This window comes from Schistocerca serialis, chromosome 4, assembly GCF_023864345.2.
Source record: "Schistocerca serialis cubense isolate TAMUIC-IGC-003099 chromosome 4, iqSchSeri2.2, whole genome shotgun sequence".
Lineage (NCBI taxonomy): Eukaryota > Metazoa > Arthropoda > Insecta > Orthoptera > Acrididae > Schistocerca > Schistocerca serialis.
In genome coordinates, this window is record NC_064641.1 from 783,501,774 (window position 1) to 783,520,731 (window position 18,958).

The 18,958-nt window shown below is 40.9% G+C and overlaps 1 protein-coding gene across 2 annotated transcripts in view; it reads left to right on the forward strand.

Moving 5' to 3' along the window:
* The window catches only part of LOC126473359 (transcriptional regulator ATRX homolog), a 479,699-nt gene that overhangs the window by 44,906 nt on the left and 415,835 nt on the right, over positions 1-18,958 (forward strand). For both annotated transcript variants that reach the window (XM_050100365.1, XM_050100366.1), the window contains exon 3: positions 5,600-5,671. In XM_050100365.1, coding sequence (XP_049956322.1) covers positions 5,600-5,671 — 72 coding nt within the window. The remainder of the gene's footprint in view (positions 1-5,599; positions 5,672-18,958) is intronic.

Below are 18,958 nucleotides of genomic sequence, written 5' to 3' on the forward strand. Positions count from 1 at the left end.
CTCACTGCTGTCAACTTCTGGTTTTATTCAGCTTTCTGAAACGAGTTATAAGGGCTCCACTCTGTTTTAAAGAGGGCTTCAGACTCTGGGACATTATTGCATTTGCTTCGGCAGTTGATCATTGGGATTTTAATTAATCATTGGGGAGAAGGGATCATTTATTTAGGTCTGCTAAAGCTATCCATTTCCATATTGGATGGAGAGTTGCCTAAGTTAAGAAAACCTTGCGTGCACTCTGCACATAGTCAGCCACCTGCATAACAACATCTGATGTGTACAGCAGCTCTGCAGACATATTTAGGGGCCCTGCATTTCTTTGTGAGTCATGTCGAGACAGTCACATCCTAGCTTGTCACAGAACCTTCAGAGTGTCTGGTTCAAGCCTTTTACTTGCCTCAGAAAAGAGGGTTCTGATCAGTTGTGGGAGTAATGCTTCTGATTTTGAACTTGAGCAAGGCTGATCTTTCTACCTTCTTAGCCAGTCACTAAAAGTGTGACCTTGGACATCTCGATGCAAAGTATTATTTGCTCTAATGTGCACCAGAATCTGCAGTTGGTTTCTTCCAGTTATTTCAAAAACTGCCTCAACAAGCTGAACGAGGGATACACTGGGAGTACACTAGGTGATCCTTCCAATCCCTTGCTCCCATTTGTGTAAGAGGTACTATTATTTGCCATACATTTTGTTATAACTGCGACAGGAACGGTCGCGGGGTTGCCGCTATTGAAAATGCGGTGGGACCAAATGGGAGCGGCGTGCGAACAAACAAGACGGATGAACAGAAATGGAAGGACAAGCACAACGACAGACAACCAAGAAAGACACCAAGATCAACAACAAAGTATTAAGCAACAGGGTCACACGAGATAACCTCACAAAATCAAAACAACATCTACTCGTAAATGGAAAGTAAGCGCACACAACGTAAACACAATGTATGTTAGTGAGATATCAATCGACTCAACGTGAATACCAGACTGCCTCGCTGAGTGAGAGGCAGCCACCTAAATACACGACAGGGTGTGTCGCTATTGGCTGCTGGGACTACGTGCTCCACAGTGGCGCCCTCACATTAGGCTCGGGGCCAGGAGCGCGCACAGCCACGGCTTACGGCGCGACTGCTGCAGAGACCTCTAGTGGTCATCAAGTTCCATGCTGTCTGGTGCGGATTCGAAACCCATGACGCTCAGTACCAGACAATTGAACTGAATAATGGTAACAAATCACCACCCTTTCCTCTGCAAGTGTTCAGTGAAGTAATATCAGTAACAGTCTCAGTGCTTTCTAGTAACTTGTGTTTGTAATCATAGTGCAACAGAGTTCGTCTTTATTTACTATTTTCTTCCAAATTTTGGCATTATAATGGGTAGGGAGTGTGCTTGCTATATGCAGGTGTAGGAAGAACTGGCAGCAGTTTACAAACAGCTAGAGACTCTCTTGGACACAGTCAACTGTCTGTATGCTGTTGACTCGCAGCATAGTAGTGGTGAAGAAACTGGTGCATTGTATGGGACACCTTAAATGTCTCTTAAGTTTCTGATGAGCTCTGCTACCAAGGCACCTTTCATTCTACCTGAGTAGGGAAGCCAGACTCATCTCAGGGTGAGTGGCACTTTGTAACTTCTTTGTGTTGCTCGTGGTGGAGGTTGGATGTGAGGAATGGCCACCTGCCCTTGCCCTTTCACCCTACAAGTAGTTGCCCCTTCAGCATGGTCAGGCAGGTACATGGGAGTGGGGGTTTGGCAGTTACTGTGAGCCTAAATATTAGGTGTATTACAGGGTATGCCTGCCGGGAGCCTCATCTGAGATGTAGTGGAAGCCCTGCCTGTGACTATTGAGGGTGCACGTTGTAGCAGTCTTCTAGTTCCGACTCATGTCAGCCCCCGTGACTCCTGTTGCTTGGATTCTAAGACTGTCCTCAGTTCTTACAGGTGCTTGGGAGAATTGATGAAAACTGCTGGCCTTGCTCACTGGCTGCAAGCAGAGATTACAATTTACAGTACTGTAGATAGAGCTGATTGGCGTCCTGTGGTTTGGAGTGATATGAAAGGTGTCAACCAGAGGCTCCATTGATTCTGTGACAGTGTTGGCTGCAGGTTTGCGGACTTGTGTTGTGTGGGTGGAGAATTATAGGATTATCTGGGATGGATCAGGGGTGCAGTACGTAGTGGAAGCAGCTACTCAGGTAGCAGAGTAGATATGGAGTGTACAAGATTTTTTTTTAGGGTAGGCAATAGTCTGAGGTCCTGTGATGAATATTCACCACTCAGTACACAGAGAGCAAAATCTGATTGCCAACAAAATAGAGGCTATATATGGTTTGAGTCTTTCCTGGCATATATATGCTGCTTCCATAGTTTTCGGGTACACTGCCAGTTTGAATCGTCAGAGGTTCAATGCTTGGCTCCAGCAGTACACCTGCGAGCCTTGGAAGTAAAATAAAGGTACTTGGTTTTAATAGGAAATTATTGAAGTATTGATAACAAAGTCTCCGAATTTACTGCCTTCCAGAAAGCTGTCAAGCTCAATTTATACTCTGAGAACTGACTGAAACCTGAAGTATGAAGCTCTGAAACATTCGATGAAGTGTGGAATGTATATTGAAAAGACATGTTAGACATAACGGGAAGAGGAGAATTAATTGCAGTCAACAGAAATGTGTTTGCCAAGGTCGAAATTGAATCTGAGTGCCAAGTTACCTGGACAGGAATAACTGGCCTAGGTGAATTCAGTTTATTCATTGGATGTTTTACCATCCATCTGAGTCCGCTGTAGCAGTTGTACAATCATTCAAAGAAAGTCTACACCCAGTAGCATGGAAATACCCTCGCCATACAATATTAGTTGGAGGAAACTTTAATCTACCGAATATAGATTGGAACATCTATGGATTTGTTGCAGGTTGTACAGACAGATAGTCATGCAAAAAAGTTCTGAAAGCTTTCTCTGAAAGCTGTCTTGAACAACTGTTGCCTTAACCCAGACGTTTGCTGGAAGTCAACATCTTAAACTTCGTGGTATGGTGGATGGCAGTAATACTCTTGAGTTCTCTTGATTTCTTTCTCCCCTGCACTAGGTTACCAAGACTTACCACTGACACACCACTTGAATCAAGCGGATGGGCTGAACTTGAGATACCTTTGGTATATCTGATATATGATGTTTGGTAGTTCGCTCGGCACACCCATTTGAAGCAGCTTCCACTAAATTGACAGCATTCAGAGCAATTTACAACTGCTTACAAACAGCCGCTAACTTATCCCATGCCAGAGAACAACATTCATAGTGCTGCTGGAATCTGATGGGTTCAGTGTTCATGTGAACACTAAACAAATAAGTCTAAATTAGCCATGCTGATTCTGGTTTACTTTCAGGATCTTCTTCTTCTTCTTCTTCTTCTTCTTCTTCTTCTTCTTCTTCTTCTGTTACTTCAGGGTTAGGCCTAGAGCCTGTTCCAATCTCACCATCTGTTCCTCTGTCTTCCCACACTTTTTTTTTTTTTTTGCCTCATGGCTAGATTACAAAGCCTTTGTGGTGGCATATGAAATACACGTTCTCTCCATTTTTCTTTGTTTTAGAGTGCCTTTCGGGTTATTGGTTGCATCCCTAATACGTAGCTTGGTAGTTCATTTCTAATTTGCTCTTTCCTGTTGCACCCTTTCACAGATCTTAGAAATTTCATTTATGATGCCTCTTAGTTTCCATAAATCATTGTTTCTCAGCATCCAACATTCTGCCCTATGTAATAGAGTGGGAACTGCCATGACTTTATTAAATTTCAGTTGTGTGTCTGTTTCCTTGTTTTACCCTTAAGTGCTCTCCTTATTGTGCTACATGTCCACTGGTAAGGTTTTTTTCCCCATATCTCGAACATACATGTCACATCATCTATGAGTATATAAAAAATGATATGTCCTGACTGACTCATCATCATGTAGCCCAAACTACAAAGGATAGAAATTTGAAATTTGAAGAGGGTGCTGATCTTGTATTGTGGGCGTTGTTTAAGAAGAGATTTTTCAAAATTCCACTTCTTAAGAGGGTGAAAAAGAGAATGACTCTCTTTGAAAAATGTTGCTATTGGAGCAATTTTGAAGCTAGAACTATGAAAATTGGTTCTCAGTTTGTCGGCCAGAAATAAAGAATTATGTCAGTGTTTTTAGAAATGTAATCCCCATAGGGTCAAACAGTTGATTTTTAAAAAATAAATCAATATTAAATATCTACCAAAGCAGTTTTAAAGCAACATCTATCAAAATTTGTTTTTGGATTCTTGCTTAGAAATAAAAAATACGTATGTCAGTGTTTTTGGAAATTTAACCCCGAAGGGGGTGAAATAGAACCTGACTGATTCATTGACTCATTGTAACTGCTAAGGATAGGACTAAGGATAGGAACTTGAAATTTGGAAAGGGCAGTGATCTCATACTGTAGGGACAATTTAAGAAGGGATTTATTGAAATTCCACATCTAAGGGGTGAAATGAGGAATGAAAGTTTTTTTAAAAAAAATATTTCACTGTTAAAGCAGTTAAGAAGCTCAAAAATTGGTATTTGGTTTTACACTTTTTGCACAGTGTGTTGATTTACACATGAGCAATAGACATAGCAACATCAAAATTTGATTAAATAAAAACAAAATTGTGCAGACCATACAGTCAATGTGAGCCAGCAGTGGGTACCAAGCTAGTTCTGAATATTTGAATTGGCTACCTGTCCTATCAGTTTATTATCAAGAACTATTTTTGTTCAATCTGTGTGAATGTCTATAAAGGCCATGGTACATTGTGCAAGTAGTTTTCGTTGTGTTGTCAATGTTGCTTATGTATTATTGACAATGTAATGGAAACCACTTGCAGCATGTGCCTTTAGTCAGATGATGACCACCGGCTGATCAAAATGAGTTACGACATTATGAAATTGTCATGTGATTGTGCTATGAAAAATACAAGAACATAGTTAGTTGATGACTTAATCCCCAAACCAGCATATATTTTCCTCGAAAGATTAACTATATAACATCAGTTGATTCCACGCAGAATAGTGAAAATCGTGGTGCACCAACAAAACACATCTTACCTAAATGGCAAAGTAATCTGTTTATTGTATGACAGGATGCTCTCTCTTCAACACAGCTGTTATTTCTCATTCAATTGCACAAGTATAAAGGAATCTGAATCACTTGTGTAGTTGATACTTGTCCAAGAGGAGGTGGTTGTAGGAATCAGTATTTAGGCCTACCAACCAACACTCAGAATATTTTTGATGTGATAGTATGTAATCAGTCAGTAGTTCACTAACTTGCTTGGTGATCTTTGCTTTATCTTTCTCCTATTTGTTGGCCTACTTTAAAGAATGAATCAGAGATGGCAGAAAATCATTTAGTAGATGTCGTTTCAGAAACACATTCTTATTCTTGTGCCACAGTTATGTGCAATTTTCATAAAATTTGGATGAATGTAATTTCATTGCAGCTGCCTATGCAGTTTTTCAACAAGACATTTGTAGGTGTCTATAGGCACATTTGTTTTGCTGTCTTTTGCTTTTCTGAAATTTTTGAGGCTGTAATAACTGATCTTAAATTTTATGTGCTTCACAGGGAAAAGCGCAATCAAACTTCGGCTATCTCTAACAGAAGAGGAAGTAAAATACCGCAAAAGGAATTTTGACAGTAAGTACCATTGTGGATGGTGGTGGTGGTGGTGGTGGTGGTGGTGGTGGTAGTGGTAGTAGTAGTAGTATGTGGTTATTGTTGTCCTATTCTAAATGCATATCATTACTTTATAAATGCTACCAGTGATATGAAATTCTGTGCAAGTGAAAAACATCACCCAATGTGATTGAAAGCAAATAATGGGCATATGTAGCCAGAATTAAAATTTTAGGTGTGCATGATGATTAGGTATGACTCAAAGGCTAAGTGGATAAGTATCATTCTACAAATCCAAATAACTTGGTTTCAAATATGAGCCATTCTTTGGATTTTTTTTTCCGACAGTTATCACTTTTCTCACCTCCATCAATGATCCGTTAATATAAAAAATGCCAAGTTACTGTGCAGTGTGGAGCCCACATTACACTGCAGGTCTCGATAGAGGTGACTCGGTAAAACAGTCAGAGGTTGGAGGAAGGCAAGGGCTTATCACTTGCCATAGTACAACTGGTTCAAATCAATCTTTGGCTTGAGGACAACTTTACATTTTACTTAATTGCAACTAACATGAGATGAATGTTGTCCCTAGCAAATGGTTGCATCTTGTCTTCACTACCACAGTTAGTAAGGCCTCCACAGTTGTCAAATTGAATGTTTTTAAGACACTGTTATTGGTATTGGAAAAAAAAAAAGGAATGAACCCTTACAGCCTTTATCTATGAATGCAATGGGACAGTTTCTTTGTAAGAAGTGGTTCAATGTAGGCAACAACAGTCAGTCACAGTTTATATGCACTTTTTCCCCAATATGATTCATGAAATTTATGCCATGCTGGGACATGGATCCTGATTTCTTGACTTAACAATAATAGCAGCCGGGTAATTCATGTATCTACCCCTGTGTATCTACACTATCTGCTGACATAAGGACCATTACAATGATCTGCAGGTGCCATCTTGTGTATCCCAACTTCCCATTTGCTTGCCTGATAAATTGAATGAGCATCTCTCTATAATGGATGAGATGTCGAGCTCAAAAATAGAAGTGATGATAGTATTATCCAGTGCAAAGCTTTGGCGTAAGGTCTTCCACAAAAAAAGGAAATATGAAAATGTGTTGTGAATAGACAGAGGAGTCTTACTATTACAGAGTTGTGATTTGCTCAGAAAACTTGGAAAATTTGGAATTCTCAGGGAAAATTAATTTACAGAGTAAGTTGGGGAAGTCTGAATGACTTGAGGAATTTGGAGAGAAACTGGGAGGAGTTGACCTGACTGTTAGCAGAAAGAAATGTGCTGAGTCATTTTGTTGCAAATCAACGTGAGATTCTGCTTCAAAAACATTCATTTATGGAGTTGTACAAAGTGCTTTGATTTGTTGTGTTGTTTTGTTGCTCAATCATGGCTACCTCTGGTGTGCCCAGGGATTCAACGTCATTGCCTGTTGGTTATCGGGTTCCAAGTCCATTTCCTGTGGCATGATTGAGAGTGTGGTAGAATTCAAACATATGTGAGAATGTACCGCTCTTATGTGGGAAATGGGTCTGGAATCTGAGAGACCATGAGCCATATTTGAACATACATCTTTTCAAGCTACAGCTCTTTTTTACTAATTTTTGTGCAAAATTAAGTTGTTGACTTTTTTGCAGTGTCATGCTTTAAATAAAAAATGACTATAGTGAGGAGACAATCTTGGTTGAAACATGTCATTGCTGTCATAGTTTATTAAAATTATCTTCCAGTAACAACAGTCTGAAGCCCATGAAGTTTATTGAATTTATCTTCCAAGTAACAACAGTGTGAGGCCCATCCTTGTGATGATTTCGCATCTAACTGAGGTTATTGCACAGTGGCACTGAATGGAGACGAATAATGGTAAAGATGTGGAGTTTGCAGGGGTGGCAATAGCTGTTTATAATTTAAAAATTTTATAAAATAATTGAAAAGCCACGATCTCTTCAATATCGTTTACTAGATGACCGGTTTCAGCATGCTGAAGGTGCCATCATCAGATCTGTGAAGGTATAACATAACAGGTTTGAGGGAGGGCTTACACAAGCTAACTATATACATTACAATTATTACAGAACCACATACCTGAAATGTGGATTAACATTTATAAAACTATATGGACATCATGGCACATGAGGCAGACCATCTGATAAAAATCATTGACACAACCAATAAAAAATAATAAAAAACTGCTCTCATGGTCGTTCTTTCCATAAAATATAAAACTGAAGTCACCAGATGAAACTACCACTGCTCGCCTAACACCGGTCGGCATCATCACCGCCCTATTCCATGCAGGCTTACCTGCTGTGATTCTAGCTGTTCACAACTGGCCACCAGATAGCGGTGTCTAAGCAGCACACACACAGTCTCACGGTATAACCACTCATTACTATTAAAACACAACTTTACTATAACTGCTTGTCACATACCCATGAAAAGCCCACATTTGCACATTCATTTCCTGTACATACTGTAATCACTATAAAGTACGTCAATTACAGAGTAAAACATCTGAGGCACAGACATTATCCATTAGCACCTTACAAAACTACATATTATAATTTACATTTATTCATATAAGGATATCAGGAATATGCACGCAGGAAGCTGTTCATAACATGACTTAGGTACAATGTGACGAGCGATTAAAACCTGTGTGCTGGGCTTTACCTATCTTGGCACTATGGTCTTAGGTATTGCAAGCGCTAAAAAAGAACGTATTAACTTGCTATAAAGTCTCTCACCATCTATACATTCATTATGAGCGAGGTACGAATCAACTACGAAAACCTGCATAGGCACATGGAATTAAGGAATGCCAGGTCAGAAGCAAACCAAAGGGCACAGGAACAGGGGGGAAAATGACATGCGGACCAAGATGCACGGTGATTCTACGTACGCTCCCATCGGCATGGCACTTGTTTCGTCCATGGGCCTCACCGAATGGGGAATAATGAAAAACCATAATACTATTATACCGAAAACCCAAGCATTCTGGCTTCATACACAAATATGTCTGTAAAATATAAAAATAAATAAAATAAGAATGTAACGAAGGAACGCTTGGTGGGCAATGGCAATTATCGAGTAAAGTTTTACTGGCTGAGCTGGCCAACTACACTTCAAACCTTATAACAAGTATTTACTTTACCAAGGTAGACCCTAGGTGGAGTCACTGTGCATCTTGGTCTGCATGTCATTTTCCCCCCTGTTCCTGAGCCCTTCGGTTTGCTCCTGACCTGGCATTCCTTAATTCCATGTGCCTATGCAAGTTTTCGTAGTTGATTCATACCTTGCTCATAACGATTGTATAGGTGGTGAGAGACTTTATAGCAAGTTAATATGTTCTTTTTTAGCGCTTACAATACCTAAGACCACAGTGCCTAGACAGGTAAAGCCCAGCATACAGGTTATAATCGCTCGTCACATTTTGCCGAAGTTGTGTTATGAACAGCTTTTTGTGTGCATATGCCTGACGTACTTATATGAATAAAGGTAAACTATAATATGTAGTTTTGTAAGGTGCTAATGGGTAATGTCTGTGCCTCAGGTGCTTTTACTTTGTAATTGATGTAGTGTATAGGGAGTCACACCTAGTGATACGTGGCTGGCGACCACGGGGCCCCGAGCTGAGTCCTGGCATTGCTTCCACTTACTTATGCCAGGCTCCTCACTCTTATCTTTCCTATCTGGCCACCCTCGGCCAGCTCTTGTTCTTTTCCGACCCTGACGCTATTAGGTTTCGAGGGCTAGGGGTCTTTCATTTTCCAACCTATACTTCTCATGCAGCGTCTGACCCGGAGCGGGCGGCTGCAAAAGGCGTCTGTATCCCATGTTAGGGGCGGCCTCCAGAACTGCGGAAGGCAACGGAATATCACCGCAGATTATCTTCCCTGCATAATGCAGTCTCCATTTTATGCACAAAAAATGGCTTCCTCTCATGTTAAATCAGTGTCCGGAGGTAAAATAGTCCCCCATTCGGATCTCCGGGGGGGACAACTTGAAAGGAGGCAAAAAATCAAAACGAGAATTGGTACCTGGAATGTCAGAACTCTGCTACAAGCAGGAAAACTGGAAAACCTTAAAAGAGAGATGGAAAAGAATCATATGGACCTCGTAGGAGTTGCTGAAGTAAGATGGAATGGACATGGAGAGTTGCAGTCAGATGAATATGTATTCTACTACTCAGGAGGAGAAGTAAAAGGAATTAATGGAGTAGGAATGATTATGACAAAGGAATTGGCTAAATGTGTGGAATATGTAGACTATACAAATGACCGGGTTATTGGTGTAAGGCTGAAAGGAGCACAAAAAGATTTACTGATTGTCCAGGTGTATATGCCAACTTCAGAACATGATGACCAAATTGTAGAGGAAACGTACAATGTAATAGAGAGAATAATGGACGAAAATAAAAAATGCTGCAAAATAGTAATGGGAGACTGGAACGCCATTGTGGGAGAAGGGAAAGAGGGAAACATAGTAGGCAGTCATGGTCTTGGAAAGAGAAATGACAGAGGTGAATGGTTAATTGACTTCTGCAGGGAAAGGCAGCTGATAGTGGCAAACACATGGTTCAAGAACCATAAGAGGAGGCTCTACACTTGGAAATCACCAGGGGATAAATATAGAAACCAAATCGATTTTATACTGGTAGAAGAAAGATACAGGAATGGAATCAAGAAGGTGCACACATTACCAGGTGCAGATATTAATAGTGACCACAACTTACTTATGGCAGAAATAGAAATAAGAATGAAAAAACTGAAAAAGGCGACAATGGTGAAGAAATGGGATCTAGAGAAGATAAGGTCCAACAAAGAACAAATTACAGAAATGCTGTCTCAGGACTTTCTAAACACATTACGAGACAAAGAAGCACCTGATAATGCCAACGAGTACTGGAATATGCTGAAAGAAGGAATCATTAAAGCAGGACAGCAAAATATGGGATATGTAAAAGGGAAAAGGTCAAAAAAACCATGGGTCACACAAGAAATGATTTCCAAGATGGAGGAGAGAAGAAAATTGAAAAACAAGAACACTGAAGATGCAAGAAAGATATACCGAAGGTTAAATAACGAACTGCGAAGAGAAACAGAGCAGGCTAGGAAAAAATGGCTAAAAGAGGAATGTGATGAAATTGAAGAAATGGACAGGAAAGAAAGATACGACTTACTATACAACAGAGTAAAGACTATGACATGGGAACAAAACAGAGCAGGAAGTGCTACTATGGAAATTTTGAGTAAAGACGAAGAGGTAGTGTATAAAGATCGTGACGATGTCCTCCAGAGATGGGAAGAATATATAAAAGAGCTATATGACACAAATAGCAAACCAGAAACTCTGGAACTTGAATCACACAACAGTGTAAGTGATGAAGAGAAAGGACCGACCATCATAATGGAAGAAGTAAAGTCTGCTATTGCTGCAATGAAAAATGGCAAAGCAGTAGGTACAGATACAATACCGGGAGAAATACTAAAATGCTTGAACCACAATGGAATAAGAGAAATATTGAGGTTATGTAATAAAATATATGACAGTCGTGAATGGCCTGAGGACTTTTTGACAACAGTAATGATTCCATTGCCGAAAAAACAAGGAACCAAGAAATGCAGCGAGCACAGGACAATCAGCCTCATTTCACATGCAGCCAAAGTGATGTTAAGAATAATTAATAAAAGACTTGAAAAAGTAATAGAGGAGAATCTCGGCGAGGAGCAGTTTGGCTTTAGACGGAATACGGGCACCAGAGATGCAATAGGGCTCCTACGAATCTTAGGAGAAAGGTTTATTGAAAAAGGAAGAGACCTATATATGTGCTTCATCGATTTAGAAAAGGCATTTGACAATGTGGTTTGGGACAAGCTGGCGACTATTATGAGGGAAAAGAGAGTGGACTGGAAAACCAGAAGACTTATAAACTCATTGTACCTTAATCAAAAAGTTTCAGTTAAAGTGAGAGGAGAAAGTACAAACTGGATCAGACTAGGGAAAGGAGTAAGACAAGGATGCTGTTTATCACCTACTCTTTTCAACTTGTACTTGGAAAATATGATTGATCAATGCTCATTAGATGACAAAGGAGTAGAAATTGGAGGAAGAACAGTAGGGTGCTTGAGATTTGCTGATGACATGGTCCTTCTAGCCACAGGGGAAAAAGAATTACAGGATTTGGTGGACACCATTGCAACTAACGGAAAAAAATATGGAATGAAAATTAACACAAATAAAACAAAAGTATTGGCAATAGGAGGAAATAAGGAACTAAAAATTGTGCTGAATGGAGAAAAACTAGAACAGGTGCAAAATTTTAAGTATCTTGGAAGCAGGATAGACACCGACTGGAAGTGCACCACAGAAATTAAAACAAGGATAGCAATGGCAAAAGAGGCGTTTTATAAGAAAAGGAGAATCTTCTGCAGCGGTATGGACAGAGAACTCAGAAAGAGACTCATAAAATGTCTTGTATGGAGTATTCTTCTATATGGCGCTGAAACATGGACTATGAGGAAAAAAGACAGAGAAAGGCTGGAGGCTTTTGAGATCTGGACATGGCGGAAGATGGAAGGAATAAGTTGGATGGACAGAGTAAAAAATGAAGAGGTACTGAGAAGAGTGGGAGAGAAAAGGCAGTTACTAGATGTAATAAAGAGAAGAAAAAGAAATTGGATTGGGCATATATTAAGAAAGAATGACGGACTGATAAAAACAGTTTTAGAAGGTTATGTAGAAGGGAAAAGGAAGCGAGGAAGGAAGAGATTCCAGATACTGGATGACATGATGGACGGTACAACATACAGCAGCCTTAAGAAGGAAGCAATGGATCGCAGAAAATGGAGAGGCAAAGGACCTGCTGATATAGCAGATAACTGATGATGATGATAGTGATTATAGTATGTACAGGAAATGTATGTGCAAATGTGGGCTTTGCGTGGGTATGTGACAAGCAGATATAGTAAAGTTGTGTTTTAGTAGTAATGAGTGGTTATACTGTAGGACTGTGTGTGCGCTGCTTGGACACCGCTATCTGGTGGCCAGTTGTGAACTGCTAGAATCACAGCAGGTAAGCCTGTGTGGAATAGGGCATTGGTGATGCTGACCAGTGTTAGGCGAGCAATGGTAGTTCTGGTGACTTCAGTTTTATATTTTATGGAAAGAACGACCATGGGAGCAGTTTTTTATTATTTTTTATTGGTTGTGACAGTGATTTTTATCACATGGTCTGCCTCATGTGGCCATGATGTCAATATGGTTTTATAAATGTTAATCCACATTTCAGGTATGTGGTTCTGTAATAATTGTAATGTATATAGTTAACTCATGTAAGCCCTCCCTCAAACCTGCTATGTTATACCTTCAGAGTGCTGAAAACGGTCATCTAGTAAATGATATTGAAGTGATTGTGGCTTTTCAATTATTTTAAAAACAGAGTGATCGCCCCACGACACACCATGTGTTCACTGTAAAAATTTTATGAAGTTGTAAATAATCCCCCCCCCCCCCCCCCCCCCCCCCACACACACACACACACACACACACACACACTTTTTCTGCGATGTCATTAGTTTTGTCAGTCAGACTGAGAAAGCCCTACAGAAGAATTAGGAGCAGTCTCCAAATTATTTGGACAAATATAGCCCACGTGCCTCTATTTGCCATTGTGGCTGCATGTTTTCAATTGCTTACTCTATAATTTTGGTACTAGGATGTATTTCAGTTTGAAAATTGTGTATGGCATTTTATTTGCCACTGTTCAGAAAGATATGAGTGTGTTGTTGGCATGAATATTCTGTTTTCTTCTACTGTAGAACTACCAGACTTATTCACCAGAAAATTTGTAGTTGGCAGCTTTACCTTCACTTCATTTGGTAGTGTAGCAAGAAACAAATTATGTCTTTTCAGAATTGGTTAGTTTCTAATATGAACTGCACAGATATTTTGAAACAATTACTACTAGTCCAGAATGCCAGCAGCTGAATGATTGAATAATGTAGAGTGTTTTTATAGCATGAGTTTTCATGGTATAATTAAAACCTATAATGAAACATTTTGAATTATCTGCAGTAACAGTTTTACAACATATTCAGATTGAAAATTATTTCTTGAACAGCAAAATATGTCTTGAATAACATTAAAATTTCCAGTTGCATACCTGTTCTTTTCAATCATAGCTGAACTGGGAATAATCACTAGTAAATCGTGGGACCAGGCAAAAAAATTGCTTGAAAATGTTTTGGGCATGCAAGCAGATTGATTGATCATTATAGAAGTATTTTCGACAGCATAACATGCTGTCATCATGATGTTATGCCTGCTGACTGACATCCTGGATCAGTGAGTGTGATATACAGTGATGAAAACAAAAATTGCAACACCAAGAAGCAGTTGTGCAATATAAACAAAGTTGATAGGTGTGTTTCTACATCTGAAAGATGCTGTGTATTCAGATTTAGCACCAGTTGCATAATAGTGATGCTAATAAGGCCACTATGATGATACAAATCAGGTTTGATTTAAATACGTGCTACATATAATGGGTGTGAGACTGGACTTAGTGCAGCTATTAATCAAGAATGCCTGTGAGGCGACAGACGTCATTGTCAGCACCTTACTGAGTTTGATCGAGGTCATGTAATGAGGCTACGAGAAGCTGGATGTTGCTTCTGTGATGCTGCAGAAAGATTTGCCGGGAAGTAGCCACTACATAATTGCTGGCAGTGTGGTCACGAGAATGTACGGTTGCAAGAAGACCGATCTCCAGATGGCCATATGGCGCTACCAAAAGGGAAGGCAATCTTGTTTGCCGTATGGCTCTGTTGCACTGTACTGTATCTGCAGCAGCAATTCGAGCAACAGTTGGCACCACAGTGACACAACAAACTGTTACAAATTAGATACTTCCAACAGCAGGTCCCAGCTAGATGCCATGTAGTGTGCATTCCACTGAACCCAAACCACCACCATTTGCACCTTCAGTCATGTCATGTGAGGTATCATTGGAAGGTACGATCGAGGTCTTTTGTGTTTTCTGATGAAAGCTGGTTCTGCCTCGGTGCTAGTGATGGGCGTGTGTTGACTGGAAGCAAGTCAGTTGTGGACCTGCACCCAACTTGTCCAGATGCTATACACACTGGACTGAAAACTGGAGTTATGGTCTGGGATGCGATTTTGTTATGACCTCAGTATCTTTGCTATATGGTGAGTAGCAAATTTTCTTTTCGTAATATGATTTGACCTATTGTGCTGCCATTTGTGAACAGTATTCCAGGGGTGTTTCCAAACAGGATAACGCTCACCAACATACCATTGTTGTAACCCAAAGTTAGATCAGTTATTAGCAGTAATGTATCAGCATTTCAAATCTGCAATACTTATCTCGCACTTGCATTGACATGTGATCTTGCAATGTTAATCACTTAAATATGCTACCTAGACAAATGTATTTCTGAAATTTTATTACTCTAAATTAATTGTTGTTGTTGCAAATTTTTTCCCTTCAGTAAATGTACCAGGCATCTCCCCTCCTCCAATGCTTTTATGGAATGTGCACTATGCCAGCGTGGTGGGGTCTCGTGCTTGGGAATTGAGTGGCAGACCTCAATCTGCGCTTCACTCAGTGTTCAGTTTCTGCTGCATTTGGAGCATTTTCAGTGCTGTAGCCTGCACTTGACTAAGTTGAAATCCATCGTCCTTGTTGATGAATCTCTCATATAGCTGGATTTAGACAGCCTCCTTGTGTACAGTCCCAATAGCGGGATGTGTTTTGAAGAATTTTTGTATCTTTGTATTTCATTTTGTGGTTGCTTTCAAGGCAGTGTTTAGAAACTGCTGATTTTGTTGACTGTTGGAGGTCATTGTGTCGTTTATGTTCTGTGCACCTTTCTTCAATTTGTGAATGGTTTGTCCAGCATATGCATTCTCACACTCACATTGTACGTAATTCACTCCAGATTTCTGGTGCCCCAGGTCGTCTTTTACTGTCTCTAAAAAGGAATTTTGTCTTTGCTGGTGAGCGGTACATGCATTTGATATTTTTTATGGTAAAACACTATCAGTTTTTTGAGATGTCTTGTCCAAATTTGGAATGTAGGCTATCTTTTTCGGTTGGTGTAGTCTTTTGCCTGAAGGTGCACTGATTTTGTCAGTTGCTATAGCCGTTTTTCTGGAACATGTCCTTCAGGTGGTCCAGTTTAGGTTTCAAGCTTTTTTCATCAGAGATCACACAATCTCTGTGGACCTGCGTGTTTAGCGCTCCTTCCCTTTATGATGGGTGGTGTCAACTAGAGGCGTGAAGATTCTGGTCCGTGTAGGTTTTCTTCTGATAGACGCTGTGTCCCGTTGTTCCATTTCGTTTTCTCCATACCAGAACATCCTGATATGGCAGCTGACAATTTTGCTCTTCCTCCATTGTGAACTGAATTTAGTTGTGGATAGAGATTAAGTGTTGCAAAAAAAAAATGTAGTTCGTCTTTCCTGTGAGACTGAATGGCGAACATATCATCAACATAACTGTAAAAGACTATCAGTTTTAGTGGTGCTGTGTCTTGTCCTCAAAATCTTACATGTACATATTGACCGCCACAGGTGACAGAGGACTACTGTAGGCATGCCGTCAGTCTGTTTACAGTAATGTCCATGAAAAAGAAAATACATAGACATAAGCACAAAATTGAAAAGTTTGATGAATGGGGGCCAATTTTTTTTTTTCAGTGAGTTCCAGTGACTCGTTGAGCAGGACACAGCATCTGTCAGAAGAAAACCCAGTACCTTCACAGCTCCAGCTGCCATCACTTGTCACATACGGAAGGAGTCCTGAACCATCTCAGGAAACTGTTCCAGAAAAACAGTTAGTGACTCCCAGATTGATTTGACACATCTTCACCCAATCCACGATGAAGACCATCTATTGCAGTTCTCCATGGACCTATCTCGCTGAGCGGCATCTTCAGCAATGTCTTGATCGTCTTTACTCCTGGAGCATCGACAACGGCTTTCACTTTTCCACTGACAAAACCATCTGTATGAATTTCTGGTGATGCAAGTGGTTTCCTCCACCATCTTTACATCTCGGGCCTGTTGCCCTTTCATTAGTTGAAACTACAAAATTCCTGTGGCTCATGCTCGATAGGGAACTCTCTTGGTCCTTCCACGTGTCTTACCTGGCAGTTTCTGTATGCGGCTCCTCAATGTCCTACGTATCCTCAATGGTATTTCCTGGGGTGCTAATCGACCCACCCTCCTCCGTTTGTACCGATCTCTTGTCCATTCGAAACTCGACTACAGGTGCTTTGTGTATGCATCTGCACGCCCGTCCTTCTTAAGCTGTGTCAACACTATCCACCATCATGGCATCTATTTGGCCATGGGCGCCTTTTACACTAGCCCTGTTGAGAGTCTGTATGCTGAAGCTGCTGAACTGCCGCTCTCCTACTGCTGTGACTTTCTCCTCAGCAGGTATGCCTGCTGTTTGTCTGCCATGGGTGGCCACCCATCCTATGCCTCCTCCTTTGATGATTCCTTTGATTGTCGGTATAGGGTGTGTCCCTCTTCTCTGTTACCTCCTGGAGTCCGCTTTCGGCACTTACTACGGCAGCTTAACTTCACCTGCAACTTTCCTGATGGGTATGAACCCTTCACCACTTTGGCTTCATGAAGCGGCCCATGTTAACCTTGGCCTTATTTGCTTCCTAAGGACACTACTCCAGCCTCAGTCTATTGCCTTCAGTTTCATGACCTTTGCATGGAACTTCGTGATAGTACCTTTGTTTACACCGATGGCTCTCGGACTGACCGTGGGATTGGGTGTGCAATCGTCATTGGCACCCGTGTCTTTTTTATATCGGCTCCCGGCACACTGATCAGCATTTACAGCTGAGCTCTTCACTTTGTATCAGGCCAAGGAGTACATCCAATGACACAGCATTTTTAATTGTGTCCTCTGTTCAGACTCACTCAGTGCCCTTCAGAGTTTGTGTGTGTTGTACACTGTCCATCCCTTAGTGCACTGAGTCCAGGAAAACTGTCACTTGCTCACTCTTGGTTGAGCCAGGGGGCGGGGGTTCCTGGTCATGTCGGACTGCCAGGAAACGAGGCTGCTGACACTGCTGCCAAGGCTGCAGACCTCATACGTCAACCTGCGAATTCCTACATTCCCTCCGATGATCTCTGTGTTGACATCTGTTAGCAGGTGGTGTCCCTTTTGCATCGCCAATTGTCCTTGCTTCACGGGTATAAGCTCCGGCTTATTAAGCCTCCCCAGTGTCTTAGATGACCTCCTCTTGACCATCCCACCGGGAGGAGGTCATTTTTACAAGGCTGCATATTGAGCACTGCCTTTTTAGCCATCGTCATTTGATAAGTGGTGCTACCCCACCGCTTTGTACACATTGCACCCAAGTTTTAACTGTCCACCACTTCCTGACAGACTGTCCAGTTTTTAACTGTTTACGTTCCCGCTTGGGTTTGCTGTCTGAGTTACGGCTGTTTTAGCAAATGACGTGCAGGCTGTTGACAGTGTTTTACTTTCTGTTCTCCTAAGCAGTATGGCGAAGGCCATTTAATTTTTAGGTTTGGACCTCCTTTTCTGTATGGTGTCTCTTTTTAACCCTTTTTCACATGCCTGTTTTTTAGCTGTTTTCTATTATGTCAATTGTCTTCATGTTCTATAGTTTTTACTTGGGTGCATATGACCCCAGTTGTTTTTTTGCACCCCAAAGCAAAGCAAAACAAAACAAACAAACTTGATGAAGACTGAAAGAGATAGCCTACATTCCATACGGAGGCAACATATCTGGAAAAACTGATAGACTTTTATGACAACAAATTATCAAATGTGTGTACCACCTGCCAGCAAAGGCCAAATCCCTTTTAGGGGCAGTAAAAGATATTCTGGGACTTCTGAAATCTTAAGTGTATTACATACCAAGTGAGTGTGGGAATGTGTATTTCGGATAAACCAGTCACACAATTAAAGACAGACACAGGGGTACAAGTGGCACACCGGCCCCCAGTAGCCGACAAACTAGTAATTGCTGAACGTTGTCTTGAAAATGAAATATGAAGATACAAAAATTCTGCAAAACATGTCCCACTATTGGGGCTGTGTCTGCAAGGGGGGTATCGAAATCCAGCTACATGAGTACCTCATCAACAAGGACAATAGATTTCAACCTAGTGAAGCAAGGGTTCTGGCGATATAAATTCTCCAAATACAGAGGAAACGGATCACCGATCACTACAAAGATCGAGTGCAAACTGAGAACTGCCGCTAGATTCTTGAGTG